Genomic DNA, 16,611 nt, shown 5'->3' with positions numbered 1-16,611 from the left:
TAATCTCTGTGTGACCCTTGGCAAGGCTCTTGTCCTCAGTGTCCTGATCTGCCAAATGGGAGGTGGGACATGGTGATTCTGAGCATTCTCTGAATTTATGCGATGGGTGGGCATCTCCTTGGGGAAAAGGAAAGAAAACACGCGCCTGAGGGATATAATTATGATGTAAACAATGTGTAATGTTGAGGATGTAAACAGAACACACTTGTTTAATAGCTGTGGACCTTGTGCCGACTGCCAGTACTGCCCCAGACACCACCACCCCACCCATATCCCCAGATGGTTTACTCATTAAAGAACTCTCTCCCCTCTGCCCAGAGGTGAGACAAGAGGCCAGCTCTGAGCTGCCCTGAGTCCTGGTAATAAGGAGAATGAAGGGGAAGGGATGAGAGCGAGCTGGCACTGATATCCAAGAATGGCTGCTGCTCAGAAGTACCTGCTGTTAAGTGTGGAAAAGTGCTGAGGCTGGGAGGTCACAGGGGAGGAAACAGACCCAGAAGGGGGCAGGTGGCTTCATCTTTCTGTGCCTCAGTTTCCTGATCTATAAAATGGGGCTAAAGCCTCCCAACATGCAGAACTGGCAGGGGGATTAGAAAAGTCAGAGATTAGGAAGGGCCCTCCATGCGTTCAGCAGATGAGCACTGGCTAGCACTTCCTATAAGACCCCGGGGTCAAAAGACACCTTAATGGACAATTCATCCCGGATCCATCTGATGCTCTAGTTGCCTCTACAATGTCCATGTCAAGTCCCAATTGGGCTAAACACCAATGCCACTCTGGCAAAGGGTACTTTCTCCCCCACTGCCCTCATTCCACTTCCAGATAGCTTCCACAGTTAGAAAGTTCTTCCTTTGACTGAGCTGAAATCTCATGTGATGTCCACACACGTCTGGTCATGTCTGTGTTTAGTCCACAGTACCCTTCCCTATCAAGTCTGCTCCCCTGCCTCATGGATCTGCAGGCAGCTCTCAGGTTCCAGGGGTCCCCAGGCTATGTTGCTGGGGATCCTTTGCCCCTCTGGGGCTGACATGGCCCTTGCTTTGCTCTCGAGAAAACTCCCAGGACATCAGTCGTCCCCTGGCCTGCCTTGAAAGGGGGTTGGAGAGCTACACATCAGACTTTGGGAATATCAGCTGGGGTCCCCATAAGCTACCGGGAGAGTGGCCCCACCCTGCCATGCCTAAAGGTGGGATGTGAGATAAACAACCTCAGAAGTAGGTCAGCAACTGAAAAGAAATCTGCCAGACAAATCTAAATGCTCACAAGTTTCTGCTCAATACTATGAAGGCTTCCAGGGCAAATGTGAAATGCCCCCCACCTGACCCCCTGTCTCGACCTGGCAGTCATCCATCCCACCTCAACATTGCTTCCTTCTAGTGGGAATCATGTTGGAATACCCAAGCTGTGTGCCCTTAGGCAAGCTACTTTCCCTCTCTGTTCTCTCAATAGTTATATGGGACTAAAAATAGTAGCTCTCTCACAGGGCTTGTCCTGAGGGCTAAATGCAGGTACCTGCTGAGAACAGTGTCTGGCACAGCCTGGCTGAGTGATACAAGCTAGTGGTTATTATTATTCTTTTGTGTCTGTCTCCCTTGGGAGTACCAGGCCCAGCAGGGAGCAGGGGCTTGTTTGTCTAGTGAATACATAATCATAACAGGTGCCCCCTGTGAACACTCACTATCTGTCAGAAGCTTTGCAGGCCTGAGACGTAACATCATTATCTCCTTTCTGCAGAAAAGGGAATCAAAGCTTAGAGAGGTCAAGTTGTTCGTCTGGATAATAAGGGGCAGAGCCAAGACTCAGACCCAGGGATGGAGGCCCCCAGCCTGTGCCATTACCAACTCTGTTAATAATGACAGCACACCAGGGAGACAGGATGCTCCTGGCCTGCAGGAAAGCCTGGCTGCAGGGCGACAAAGGGCGCTCACCCTGGCCCCAGGCCCTTGCTCACCGACTGGTAGGGGCTGCCTGGAGCTCTGGGTAGCAGCCGGGCTCAGGGGAAAGGATGTGGGTGCATGGTGACACCTGCCAATGGGGGGTGGGGATGGCCGAGCATGGGCCAGCTTTTACCAGGCAGACACATCAGGAGCCTGAGCCCTAGTCAGGCAGGAGGAAGGGGTGCAGAGCTCCCGTTCACCCCTTCTCCTCCAGGGCAGGATTCCCAGAGGCCACCTCCACCTTTTTAGTTAGAGTCTCCAGGCCTGGGGTGAGGTGAGCGGGGTTGGTGGATGGACCTTTTCTATGGGCAGCTTCATTCTGGCTGCTGGGGACAGAGGCGATTCACCTTCCCAGGACAAAGAAGGTAAGAAGGTGTGCCTGCAGGAAGGACAGCTTGTGGGGAGGGGGGGCTCAGGAGCTCAGGATGAGGCCAAGGGGCAGCAGCCCCAAGAAGCCCCAGTGGGCAGCGCCCCATAGTGATGGGGGAAGGGGCTTTGGGGTCAGGTAGGCTTGGGATCAAATTCTGTTCTGCCACTTCCTAGCTGCCCGACCCAAGGCAGGTCTCATGACCCTTCTGAGCTCAGTTTCCTCATCTGTGAAGTGGGAGACTACTTCTGGAAGGCTCGTCCTGATGGTTTAAAGGGGATGAAACAGAAAAAGGGCCTGGCATGGGGCGGGCATGCTGCAGCTCTGACCACTCGGCTACACCCCCCAGGGGGGCGCTCACAACCTACCGCACGCTGGGCCCCTTCCTCTTCCCTCTCTGCTTTAAGCTCTCACCACACACCTGGCTTCTGGGCTTCTATTTTAAGCCCTCATAGAGCACCACCAAGTACAGAAAGCCCTTTGGTCCAAAAGAGGACAGAGCTGACTCTTCTTGCCCATGGGGAAGATTAAACAGCCTGTTCTGAGCAGCCTTTGCGGCCCAGACCAGCAAACACAGCACATCATCCTGGCGGGGAGTGTGGCATCTGAGAAAGCTAAGTCTTCTGACTGCAGGCCGGCCTGCAAGAAACCCCTCTTCCTCTGACCTGACTTCTACCCACCGCTCTGACCTCATATTGCCACCCCCACTTGCACTGGGACCCCCGAACTCTGCAGCTCCCCCTTCACATGGCCGTTCTCCCTCCCCTCAGACCTTTGCACATCTAACCCTCTGCCTTGAACAGCCTTTCCCATTCCCTTGTGGCTAACTTCTCTGCTTTCTGGTCTCAGCTGGACAGCACCTCCTCCAGGAAGCCTTCCCTGCATCCTCCTCTAGGCTCTCACAGGCCCCTGGGCTTCCCCTCCCCCACTTACCAAACTGCCCTGTCCCTGTTAGTCTCTCCCACTAGACCTGGAAGTTTGGTGAGCCAATGCAAACTGCAAAATGCAACCTGCCAGGCAGATTCTTCTCCTCAGAAATGAGATGTCTTGGACAGGGCTCAAGGAACCCTTGGGAACTGCTGTCAGTGCTATGAAAGGGATGCCTCCCAATCCAGCCCCTCAGCTCGGGGCTCGTGGTCACCTGGGGCAGAGCTTTCAAGGCAGGAAGTGAAGGGCACTTGTCAGCCAGCCCCGTCTAGCAACCCCAGGGGCAGGCCTGAGGCCTCTCCTGTCCATGGTGGCAACAATAACCATGACAGCGACTGCCCTGGGCATTGTGCTAAAGCCTCCGCCTGCTCTGTTCCGTTTAATGTTCACTCCCACCAACTGCGAGGGAGCTACGCATCCTCCCCATTTGCAGGGAGGAAACCGAGGCACAGAGAGGGGAGTCCTTGCCCAACATCACTCCCCTGGGAAATGGCCGCGCTGAGATTTGAACCCAGGTAGCCTGACTCCAAGACGCATGTCGAGACCCGGACACCAGACCTCCTGCTGCTGTAGACCAGTGAGTGGGCTCACCATAGCCCTTAACCACTGTGACCCACGGAGAGAAATGCATTTGACGTTGTGACACGCAACACGCACAGGTGCACGCACACATGCACAACTGAAGCCAAAGTTTCTGAGGCAAAAATACTCTTCCTACGTGAATGCACTCGATATTTTATTTTTTATCTTATTCTATGTCATTTAGATTTTTTTCAAAAGGTGGTCGTGCACGACCCACAGTAGACAGACAACAAGGCCAGGCCTTGTTCGGGGTGTGGGGCATCGGCCCCTCCTTCTTTGAGGCACAGGGTAGCAGCACCTTATGCTCTGCAGTGATATAACCAGTCACGTGACCTGCTCTACTAGAGCATTCTATCCCTCTCCCACCAGTGGCCAGCTCCACGGGGCCCACCTGTGGCTGTCCATCCCATTCAGGGCTGAACCCCAGGGCTGGCACACGACATGTGCCCAACAGATGTCAGATAAGTGAACGAAGGTGCACAGTCAGGAAAATGCAGAGCAGAGCACACCCCAGGGTCACCCAGCCTGGGCGCACGGCACTTAAGCGGAGATCAGGATGGCTTTGGTGCAACTGAGCTACAGAAGACCCTAAAGGCAGGCAGAAAAAGATGACATTCGAATGGGGGAGGCAGACATTCAGTTGGACTTTCCTTCAGATGTCGCCTCCTCCAGGAAGCCTTCCCTACCCCCCTTTCCTGCCTAGGGAGAGAGAGAGGGAAGGGAGAAGAGGTGGGATCAGGAAGAGGGTAAAAACAGAGGGAGGCCCTAGTTCCTTCTGGCTCCAGATTCTCCACAGGCAACTTCTCCATGTTTCCTATACATTGGACAGACCCATTCCTCTTCCTCACTTCCACTGATGGATAAGACTGCTCCACCCTTTCCCCCAACGCCCACCCCAGCCCCCAGCATCCTCGTAGGCCATCACCAAGGAACCTTGACGAGTCAGGGCCCCTGACCATGTGTTGACAGCCTGGTAGGTTTCAGGGCTGTTGGACGAACCACTATCACTTTGAGAGGCCCAGGCTCAGGCTCAGGGGTCTTGCTCAACGGGGAGACTATAAAAGTGATTCTTCATGACCCGGTGGGAGAGAGGCAGCTGGGGCCAGATAAGGCGGGCAAGCCCAACCTAACTTTACGTTGTGACTGGGTAAAGGAGGAAGAGCGGTGCAGAGAGAGGGGAATGTCACTGGTTGGGTCATCCGTGCAGCCGCCGTGATGGCTGTGAGAGTGACAAAGGCTGCTGTCCTCCCTAGAGCTGAGACAGTCCAGATCCAGGGAAAAGAGTGGCTGCTGGGCCCTCGGAGCATTACCGCCCACTGCCAGAGGGCAGCAGATCTGACCCATGTAGGCCCAGTAGCCACACGGTTCCGTATTCAGGTCAAATAAAGAAAGAGGCTCTATAGGGAAGGCATCTGAGTGGCCCAGTAGGAGCAGGTGCTTCTGGTCTGGACGTAGCATTTGCAGACTGACCATCTAGGTTAGGAAGATCGGTCCTCCCCCTTATACCGGTGAGCCTTTGTCCTTTACCTCTCCAAGCCTCCATCTGCCTCCCTGTAAGATGGGGATAAATATAGCCCCTCTAAAGCGTTGTTATGAGGATCTGGAATAGGTAATGTGGGTAAAGCCCTTGACTCAGGGCTTGGCACAGAGCAGGGTCAACACGCTTCCCTCACTCCAGAGCTCCAGGATACCACTCACTGAACTAACACTAGAAAGGGCCGTTGACTTGGTCAAGCATGGACAGACTTAATGATTAAACCCAACCAACAGTTTGAATTCAGCCTCTTCTCCAACCAGAACTACGGGTGAGCCCCAGAGGCGTGTGGAGGGAAGGGATTGAAACGTGCTGGTGGGAGAAGGGGGAGAGTTCCTCCTCCCCATCCCCCTCCCTGCTGGAATTGTGCCCTCCTCTACCCCCCACCCCACGCATGTTTACACTTTTCTTTTTTTGCTTTGCAAAACCCAGATTAAGGCTAAAGGAGCGCAGAAAAAAGGACCATGTAGTATTACGAACAAGACAGACCTGGGTCTGCTAAGCCCAGCTTTACCACTGCCTTACTGTGTGAGTTGGGGCAGGTGTCTCAACCTCTCTGTGCCTCAGTCTCCTCATCTGTAAAATGGAGGAGAATGGCACCTTATTTTGCAGGTCTGAACTGCAACTAGAAAGGGAATGGGTAACGCACACAGTAAGAGCATAGCAAATGCGAATTCCCGTGCTGACCCCTGCACACTTGTTTACAGGGCATTGATCTGAATTGCTGATGCCCTTTGCGAGGGCCACCAAGGGGCTTCCCCTCAATCGATCATAAAAGACATTCCTTTTTGGGGGCATTTCCTTATTGTATACAATAGCATGCCAGGTGTACTCTGGGGCACCCAATAAATGGTATCTGAACCATGGATGTCAGGGGAAGACTGCAGGACTTTGGAGCTAAATAAACCTGGATTCAATCCTGGTTCTGCCAACCGGATGACCCATGTGAAATGGGATGAGTCATTTTACCTCTCTGAGACTTGGTTTCCTTATCTGTAAAATGGAGATGATAATCCCTACCTTGCAGGGCTGTTGCAAGAACTAAATTCATTCATTCAGCAAATATTTACTGAACATCTACTATGTCCCAGCCACTGCTCCAGATGCTGAATATACCACAGTGAATAAAACAGGCAAAATCCTCCCTGGGGAGACAGACGATAAAGAGCTAACTACATGTACAGGGTGGCACATGGTGAGCCATGCTAAGAAAAAACACAAAGCAGGGGAGAGGGAGTGGGAGACGCTGGGGGCAGGGGCCATGGCAGGAGCTGCGTGGAGCAGAGACCTGAAGGAAGCAGGGGGAAACTACGTGGAGATCTGGGGTAAGGATGTTCCAGGCAGAGGGATCGGCAAGTGCGGAAGCCTTAAGGAGAAGCATGCTTGGCATGTAAATGAAGCCACATATGCAGGAAGCCTGGCATGGAATCCAGGTGCTCGGCAAATGCCAGCTCTCTATTTCAAGTCCCGTAGAAGGAACCCCACGCATGTGTCCTTTTCCTGAGAACGAAAGCACAAGGATTTCTACAGGGCAACACTGAGCCAAGTGTTCTTTCAGCCTAAGATGCAGGCAACATGTGAGCTCCACCACCAGTTTTTGGGCTCCTGCCAGGCACCAGGCTCTGGGCTGGGTAATCAGGGATACAAGACGATCAAGACGTGGGCTCTGTCCTCAGGCAGCCCCAAGGCGAGTCGTAGAGACGGGTGATGACAATGCAAAGTGGTCTGATGAACAAGCAGAGACAAGAAGGTATTTAGGTGGCAGAGCAAAGGTGTGGGTGGTCAGGGAAAGCTTCCTGGAGGAGGTGACAACTGACCTGGGTTTTGAAAGATGGACTAGACAGTGAAAGGATATTCCAGGTGTGGGGAGCATCACGTACTGAGCACAGAGGTGCAAAAAACGGCACAATGTGTGTGAGAAACTAATTACAGGCAGGTCAGAAAACAATAAATGGTTCTTTGTGGTTTTGACACCTACAGCCTGATGTGGCACAGGAATGCCAGTTCCATCTCCTTCCTCAAACTCAATGCAAGCTTCAGCACCAGTGGAGTTTGAATTTTCCACGATTAGCTACTGCCATGAGTAACCGACCTTAACCCCAGGCTCCCAGCCCGGGGTGGCCCTGTCCACAGAGAGAGGGCCGAGTGGGATGGAGAGTACATAAATATCCAGCTATATTTAGCCCGCCTGGCGTGCCTCTGTCCCTTCATCTACCCCAAGGCTGACCCACAGGTGGCAGAATGGCTTTTCTACTAGAACAGCATAAACATTTCTTAATTAAGAAATCCCACAAAGGGGCTCATGTCTTTGTGGCTGGGAGGACATCTGCTGCTCTATTTGCCAGTATCGCTGGACACCTCCAGACTGGGTGGCGGGTTCTCCCCATCCCCATCCCCATCCCGTCAATAGCCCTGGCCATAGGAGGCGTGGCCACTCTCAGGTAAGAGGACCTGGATTCAAATCCCACCTCTGCCACTGATTAACTGGTGACACTCTGCTGGTGACTCCGCCTCTCAGAGGATTTGTGCAGTGGCCTGAAAGCTGCCCAGGGGCTTATAAAGTAGAAGGAGGGGCTCCTCTCCTATAAGCGGGCCTTGGGAATGTGGGGCTCAGCACCATCCATTTCAATCCCTTCCAGGGGAAGAAATAATTATTTTTTGATATATAATTATGAAGGAGAGAGCTATATGGGACTGTTAGAGCATAGAGGAGGTGATACCTCCCTCTCCTCCTAAAACCTCACATATGTGTCTCTCACCTTCTGCCTAAAGGATGCTACAAATGCCCAGCCTTAAGGCAAAATAAAGATCTATTCTAAAGACTTGGCAGGGAGGAGGGTGGGCAGGCAGACATGGGTCCCAATCCAGACCCCCTCCCCACTAGCAACATGGCCTTGCATGTGTCATTTCGCCTCCACTGAAACTCAATTTCTTCATTATAAAATTGGAATACACACCTTTACCGTGAAGCTTCTTTGCATACCGCGCTGGGGTATGCAAGGTGCCAGACACTGAGCCTCCAAGCCTTTGAGCAGCGCTGATTTATTCCCACAATTACCAGGTATTTTCTAGCAAGGCCTCCTCTGTCTTCACACCCCCACCTCCTCCCAGCTCTGGATCCCCTTACTCTGGCTCCGGAAATTCTGGGGCGGTGTTAACTAGGGGGCGATGCGCTCGACAGCGGCGACTGCAAGGGGCTAGAGAGCTCCCAACTGAGCCGACACCAGAGGGGGGCGCAGCCAGGGTGCGCGTGGGAACGTGGCCAAACCAAGGCAGCATGTACCGCGGGGGCGCTGAGCGGCTGGTAACTGAGGTACCCTTGCGAGCACCCCCCCACTCTCAGCCGCTGCAGTCTCGGCACAACGGGCGGCTTTTGGCCGTCGGAAGCCCTGCGGAGCCTGATTCCATTCACCCCCCCGGAGCGCCCCGGGCTCCTTCATCAGCGCCCTTGGGCTGGAACAAAGGCAAGGGGTCGCGCAGCATCGCCCCAACAGCCCCTTCGCGCATCTGGCCAAAGCCGGGAGAAAGAGCACCGGGGTCCCCAAGGTAACCAGGACGCGGTACCCGCCCTCCCAGAGCGCAAAGCTCAGCCGCTCCGCGCGCGCTGAGCCGGGAGTCGGGAAGCACCGGAGGTTCCAGCCCGCCGCGCCCGCCGAGGGCTCCAAGGGTAGGTGGGGTGGCTCTCCGGAAGTCACCCAGAGCGTCCCCCAAGGAGAGAAGAACCCCAGCGCCCGCCTCCCGGGTGGGGCTCCCCGGCGTACCTGGCAGGGTCCTGTGCACAGTGTTGCCCATAGCTGCGTCGGGGCGCGGCGTTGCGGTGGCGCGCTCGGGACGCACGAGGCTAAATACGCCGTGGGCCGGGGACCCGGGCCGGGGTCGGGCTCGGGCTCCGGGGCATCGCGGCTGCACTGGCGAGCCGGCGGGCTGCAGCTGGGGAGGGTGCGGTGAGGGAAGCAGCGGCGGGAGGAGGAGGCGGAGCCACCGGCCGGGGCCTGCCGGCTCCGCCCCCGCCTCCCGCCGCCTCCAACCACGCGGAGAGGGGCGGGGCCGCGGCCGCAGCATCTTTTGAAAGTTTGCACCGGGAGGCGGGAGGGGAACGGCCGAGCCTCCCGCCCTCGCGGCTCCCGCGCCCGGGGCAGGAAGGCGCGCTGGGCAGCTGGGTGCCTTCTGGTTGCCAGGTTCGTTAGCCTGCTGGCCTTTCTGTCATTAATTGCAACATTTTAAGAAGGCCTACTGTGTGCCAGGCGCTGGGCCACAGGGGGCCAAGACCTCACCCTGCGGAGCTTCTATGCGGGGTGTTGAAGCTGCGGGGGTAGGGGTGGGGGATGAGGAGGTCCGGGACGGAAACACAAGCACAAGGTCACCTCGAACACTGTAAAGGGCTTGAAAACAGTTCAACCAGGGTGATGGGTTGGGGTGGGATCTCGTGCCTACAAGTAGGAGAAACCTAGGCAGTGTCCAAAGGTTGGGAGGAAGGGAACCTATATTCATTAATTCACTCACTCGCTCATTCATTAAAATATTTATTGAGCACATCCTATGTGCCACAGGCTGTGCCGGGCACTGTAGATACAGACAAGCCATGCTAGTCTAGTGATGAAGACAGAAATAGCAAGCAATTAAGATCACATAATATAATGATCAAAGCCAGGAAGAAAATAAAACAAGATAAGACTGATGGGGTGACTCTGCGGGGCTCAGGGAGAATCTGGGGGCGTGTCAGCTCCATCTGATGCACAGCAAAGAATCGGCATGGGAAGAGCTGGGGACAGTGTCTCTGGCAGAGGGAGTAACAGGCATTCCTTATTCATTCATTCACCCCACAGATCTCAGTACCTTTCCTGTGCAGGAACCCAGACCACACTCAGTGGGGCATGAAGCCTGCTAACCCCTGCCTTCATTGGGCTCCATTTTTCAGATCAGAACACTGAGGCTTAAGAAGTGAAATGACTTGCCCAAGAAGACCCAATTCCAAACCAGTTTTTTTTTTCCAGCTTTACTTTCCATGCTCTTGTATCCTTTATGACCTTATGAAATGTGTTATTACCCCCACTTCACAGATACGCAGATTGAGGCTCAGAAAGTGGAAAACAGGTGCTCCAAATTTCCCAGTAAGGGGCAAAGCTGGCCTGGAGATATGTGATTGAAAGGTGGGTATCTGGAAGAACAAGCCCGCGCCCACGCCCCCCCCCCCCCCCCGCAACCCCAGCTCAGCTTCTCTGGTGCCTTCTGCCTCGAGTGCCTGACCCATCCCAAAAGGGTTCTTGTCCTTCAAGGTCAGCTCAAAGCCTCCACCTCTGGGAAGCCTTCTCTATTCCCCACCACACCCTGATTTATCATATACGTCTGAACATAAGGTTGGCTTGTGTTTGAGTCACTAATTTCTCATATTACAGGTACTCTGTCAGTCACTTATTTTTTAAACACAAAGTCCTGTTTGGGAAAGGTACATTAGTTCCATATACCCTCAATCCATGTGAGTTTGGGATGCATATAGAGGTCAGTATTATTATAAAAGGAGTCTAGGAAATTTTACTCATATAAAGCAGTGCAGTGCAAATGGGATTTTGTAACTGCAAGTGTCACAAAGGGAGGGTCATAAAGGGTGACGGCAAGGGAGGTTGTCTTAAACAGGCCTTTTAAAGGTCACTTTCAGAGCACCCAAATAAGTGGCAGGGTTGTGCAGATCACAAATGCACACCTGCAAATGAAACCCCAACTGTCCTAATGCAATGCAGATGGTACCTGCAGAGGGAACACAGTGTCCAGTGGTCACCTGACACTTGGATCCAAAAGGGCTGTGTTTTAGCATCTGGGTCCCTGTGATTAAGATGTGCTCTGGAGGGCTTCCCTGGTGGCGCAGTGGTTGAGAATCTGCCTGTTAATGCAGGGGACACGGGTTCGAGCCCTGGTCTGGGAAGATCCCACATACCACGGAGCAGCTGGGCCCCTGAGCCACAACTACTGAGCCTGCGCGTCTGGAGCCTGTGCCCCGCAACGGGAGGGGCCGCGATAGTGAAAGGCCCGCGCACCGCGATGAAGAGCGGTCCCCGCACCGCGATGAAGAGTGGCCCCCGCTTGCCGCAACTAGAGAAAGCCCTCACACGAACCGAAGACCCAACACAGCCAAAAATAAATAATAAATAAATAAATAAAGTAGCTATAAAATTAAAAAAAAAAAAAAAAAAAGATGTGCTCTGGAAAACCAAAAATTCTTTCCCCCCACCCTCCCACCAGCTGATGGTGACACTAGTGTCAAAGCCACATGTAAAGAATTTGAACCAAGTAGTTTCTTGAAATTTTAGATTGGACAAAAGCAGTATTTCCAAATTAATATTTTATTAAATAAATGAAATATTAAAAATTTAAATATATAATAGTGATTTAAAATATATCTCTCTCAGTAAAGAAATAAATATTACAATAGCCGTTTGACTATTTCGTCTCCACACCTTAAAGTTTATATTATTCAACTTTACTGTGCATCTTCTCACTGGGAGACTAGGGATTGCCCTTAACCTTTACTTGGGTGGCCTAATATTTGGGCATATATGGTAGTTGCTCACCCCTCTGAGGTCCCTCTGCACTTTGTCTTTTCCGTCAATTACACCCTCAGGGCAGGTGCTTTAGCTGTTACCCTTCCGTCCTCTCCATTGGCAGATGGGAAGCCTCCTGTGGGCAGGCTCCAGGACATATTCACTTATGAATCCCCGGTACCCAGAGTAGGAGTAGCATGCACAAATGCTCAATACACATTTGAAAACACTGACTGCAGAGAGGCATTGCTCTAAAATGGGAGAAGAAAGGAAAGAAGGATGGAAGAAGGGAGGGAGGAAGGGACGGAAGAAGGAAGGGGTAAAAAAGAGTTGTGAAGGAATGAGTTTTAGTTGATAGCAGCCCTGGACTTGGGTGTCATCAATAGTGATATGTGTGGGGAGAGACAAACAAAATAGGGATGCATTAACAGAAGTATAGTCTGTAGAGCAAAGGAGGAGCTTGCCGCTCCAGTGCATGATTAGACCATTCTGGGAGAAGTTGCTTTGGTTCTGGGCACCACACTTGAGAAGGAAGACAAAGCTGCAGGTGGCTTTGGGAGAGAGGGAGATCCCAGTCACAGGAGGTGTGCAAACAGAAGCAGAGGATGCGGGGCATCCTTGGGCCAGGACAGCAGCCTCTAGTCATAACCTCTCCTAGCCTTGACTTCCACACTGCCCCCCACCCTTAGCCACATCTAAAATTGTGGAGACAATGCTACCCTCCCTTGGCACCCGTGCTTGGGTTGCAGGGACCCCTGGGTGGGGCTGCCTCTCTTGATTGTGCAGTGTTGGCACAGTCTCCCATGGCAGTGGGTAGAGGGAGGGCCCAGGCTCTGCCCCCTGGCATTGCTCCCTCTGGGCATGCCCTAGCAGATCCTGCCCCATGCATGGCAGGCCGTCAAGTGTACCTTGTAAAAAGGTCACGCACTGAGCTGGTGGGGGTTATGACCACTGCAGACTCCTGGGTAGAAGACCCCTTCCTCCAGGGAATCCAAGGGCCTCTGCACAGACTTGTCCTTGCAACTCAAGAACTGAGAATCCAGGCTACAGTCAAACCACAAAGCTTGGTTTTAAAATTGCTACAGGAGGCCTCTACTTTTCAGCAAACTCTGCCCGTCAAACCCTCGATTTCCAAACCCAGTGGTCTTCACCCACAAAAGCAGTATATTTTCAGTTCCTGGTTACAAAGTGCCAACCATGCAGCGGGCACCAGGCTTCGCCCTTTGAGTGATCCTCCTCACATCCTAGTAGCGTGCTCATTAACATAATTCCCGTTTGACAGGAGAGGAAACTGAAGCGAAGGGCGAGGAGGCAACTGCCAAGTTCACACATCCAGGAGGAAGCAGAACTCAGAGACTTCTAGCTCTCTCTCTCTTTTTACAGAGGAGGAAACAGGCTCAGAACCACAAAGCCACTCATCCAGTGTGGCACAGTGGTGAACAGAGGAGCCAGGTGTCTTGAGTTTTTCTGGCTCCCATACCTATGTTCATGCGGGGCCGCCCTCAATGAGCAAATCACGTTTGTGTGGTACTAAATCTGGCCACAGTTTACCTGGCAGCCAAGGCAAAAAGGGAAAGAAGCCCTGGCACATGGCTTTCCTTGTCCTGTTCCCTTGCAGATACATACTTGGTGCTGGCATCAGTTCCAAAGGGGAGCTCATCACTGGTGCACAGGAAGGCTGAATGGACAGAATCTTCCTCTAGAGTCTACCCAAAGCCACATCAACAACATTCAGATGGATGGGTCCCATGCTGGCCATCTGAAAACGCCAAGCACTGGAATTTTCCTGAAATCCAGTGGAGGCATCTCTGCCACAGGCTGGGGTCATGGGTGTCCTGGACTCAGCTTTCTCATAACACAAGGACAGAGCTTAGATGCTCTGAGACACATGGTCATGATGGCCATGCGGTGGAAGCCTGAGGCAGGGGGTGAATTGAAATCAATTTATGATCCCAATAACTTGCATTTACTGTGCAGTTACAATGATAATTATGACACAGTAATAGCTAACATTTATTGAGTGTTGGATGCTGTTTTGAGTCCTTTAGATGTATTAAGCTAACAACAACCCTAGGAGGTAGTATTATTAATATGCCCATTTTATAGATGGGGAAACCAAAGCCCAGAGAGTGTAGGTAGCAGGGCTCTGGTCACATAGGTAGAGAGCAGTATGACTGAACATGTTAGGTTCTGATTTGTTTAATCCTCATAAAAACCCTATGAGTGAGAAAAGGAGTTAAGTGTTGTTAAGGAGCTACTTGTATTTGTTGCCTTTTAAAATCTTCATCCCCTCCAGCAGAGGTAGGGGCCATTATCATCTCCATCTTATATGACATGCTGGGAGGCTCAGATAGGTACAGCAACTTGCCCAGGTCTACGCAGCCAAGAGGGCAGGACCCGAACAGGAACCCAGCCTGCTCTGACCCCAGAGTCTGTGCGTTCCTCCTGTTGGCCCCTCAGGGGGCTGAGAGTTTGCAAAGAGCCCAGCCCACCCTACCTAGAGCAACCTGAGGGCAGGCTTGTGCTGATCCACCCCAGGGTCCAGTGCACAGCTTGTCCTGGCCCTGGAAGAGCCCACTCTTCCCTGCTGCCTTCCTAGAGCTGTGGAGAACCCACCAGGGGGACATGGACTTTTAAAGAAAAACTGGAATAATGAATGTGGAAAGGGCCAAATCCTAGCTAGGCTACTTACTTAATTACCTTGAATCTTGTTGGCTACGTGTCTCTGCATAGTTACTTAACCTCTCTGGACATCAGTTGCCTCATTTGTAAAATGGGGACGATGATAACGCCTACCTGATAGGCGCTATAAACTTTCAATGAGATTATGATTGCAAAGTGCTTGGCACAGAATAGGTGATCAGTAAGTGTTTAATTAATGAATGAATTGATGAGTCAATAGATAAACCCCAGGGACAGGGGTTGGATCTCATCCACAGATGATGTGCTGGCTAAGGGCTCAGTCTCTGGAACCAGACTATCCGGGTTCATAGTCTGGCTTCCCTCCTATCTAGATGTGTGACCTTGAGCATGTTACTCAAATCCTCTGTGCCTCACTCCCCTCGTGTAAAATGGGCTAATAAGAGTACTAGCTTCATAGGATTGTTTTGAGGATTAAATGAGATAATACATGTCAAGTGCTTAGAACAGTGCCTGGCACATGGTAAATGCACAATAAAACTAAGCCACCATTATTATTAATTATTAACTATTGTTATTCCTGGAGTCAGTTGCTTGGGGAAGAGGACATTTCTTCTAGAGGAAGGGAACAGAGGGGGGACATAGGGTGGGACCTGTAGAAGAAGACTGCTTCTCTTGGTCTTGAACACTGCGGTCTTTCTGTCTCATGTCCTGGGGGAGCTCCTCAGAGCGGGGTCAGGAGCTGCCGGTTTGGGGAACCTGAGCAGGGCAACCAGAGGGGTTATGCCAGCCTGGGGCCCACTGGCGCCACTGCAGGCCATGTGAAGCGTGGGTTATGCTGGCAGACCTGGGACGGCTTGGCTTCTGTGACCCTGGGGTCTTCAGGCAATCTTCACCTCCCTCAGCTGGCCCTGCACTGGCCAGAGCATCAGGGGAGTCACAGAGGCTCTGGGGCCATGTGGGCTGCAGCAGGAACCTGAGTGGGGGACCCCAGGTTGGCGGGGATTTGAGGCAGATTGGGATCTGGGACAGCTGGGATGTGTGTATCTTAATGTGCAGGGCCTTGTTGGTCCAGGAGGCCAGGCCACTTGTACCACCAGTGGGTTCGGTGGGCCCCAGGATTGAGGGGCAGACCCAGGTCTTCCTCCGGCTCTGATGGGAGATGGTGCAGAGGGAAAGAGTCCAGCTCCGGGCCCCTGGCTTGGGTGCACACCCAGCCCGCTACTGCCTAGCTGAGGGTCCTTGAGCATGTCACGTGCCTTCCCTGAGCCTCAAGTTCCTTATCTGTAGAATGAGGACAGTAGTTCCCAGTGTGGGAATGAAATGAGAAGCAGCCTGGGAAGGGGTCGGCGCAGAGTGGAGGCTCAGTCCAAATGGCCTGAGGTTAGAATTACAGTGAGTTTGGAATAAGATCCAGTGTGGAGCACATTTTTTCTCCAAAACACATCTGTAGTGTAAAACGCGATTAGGCTGAATTTCTTGAGGCGTTGCCAGGAGCCCGGTGAGGCTGGTAAAGTCCAGAGAACAGAGGCAGACCTTGGTGGGACAAGTTGGGGGTGAGGTGGTGGGAGTATGCCACCAGGGGCCACAGCAGGTGCAGCAGGGTACGGTTTGGACCCTGAGGCCAGGCTGACTTGTTCAAAACCCCTGGCTTGACCTTTCTTGGCCATGTGGCCTCTGACAGGCAACTTCTTTCACTAAGCCTCAGTTTCTCCCCCTGAAATATGAGGACGGGGGACAGGGTCTGTCTCTCTGACTATTGGGAAGGGTAAGTGAGGCCAGTGGCCCTTCTGTTGCCCCAGAGCCTGGCATGGAGACTGGCTCAGACCAGGCTCTTCATCTCAGCAACCACTGTTACTGTCTCAGGAAGAGAAAGGCTGGGGCCTCTGTCTGCTCTCTATGCTGAGGGACGCTACTCCTTGTTTATTTAGGGAATCTATAAAGCCACCCCAGTCCGTGCTGGAGGCTTCTCACCATGGTCTGGTTCACGCTCAGAGGTTTCTTCATCATCGTCTGCCCAGCTTGAGGGAAGGTGTCTGTGCCGTGTGGCTGGGGGAGCTCGGGTACCAATTGGCACTTGGAAAGCCC

At 52.8% G+C, this 16,611-nt stretch overlaps 1 protein-coding gene across 2 annotated transcripts in view; it reads right to left on the bottom strand.

Moving 5' to 3' along the window:
- NEURL1B (neuralized E3 ubiquitin protein ligase 1B) overlaps positions 1-9,290 on the bottom strand; it is a 40,559-nt gene extending 31,269 nt beyond the window's left edge. For both annotated transcript variants that reach the window (XM_036848458.1, XM_036848460.1), the window contains exon 1: positions 9,109-9,290. In XM_036848458.1, coding sequence (XP_036704353.1) covers positions 9,109-9,139 — 31 coding nt within the window. In that variant the 5' untranslated portion in view covers positions 9,140-9,290. The remainder of the gene's footprint in view (positions 1-9,108) is intronic.
- Between the last annotated feature and the right edge of the window lie 7,321 nt (positions 9,291-16,611).

Source organism: Balaenoptera musculus, chromosome 3 (genome assembly GCF_009873245.2).
Source record: "Balaenoptera musculus isolate JJ_BM4_2016_0621 chromosome 3, mBalMus1.pri.v3, whole genome shotgun sequence".
In the NCBI taxonomy this organism is placed as follows: domain Eukaryota; kingdom Metazoa; phylum Chordata; class Mammalia; order Artiodactyla; family Balaenopteridae; genus Balaenoptera; species Balaenoptera musculus.
This window is presented reverse-complemented; position numbering and strand designations above follow the sequence as displayed.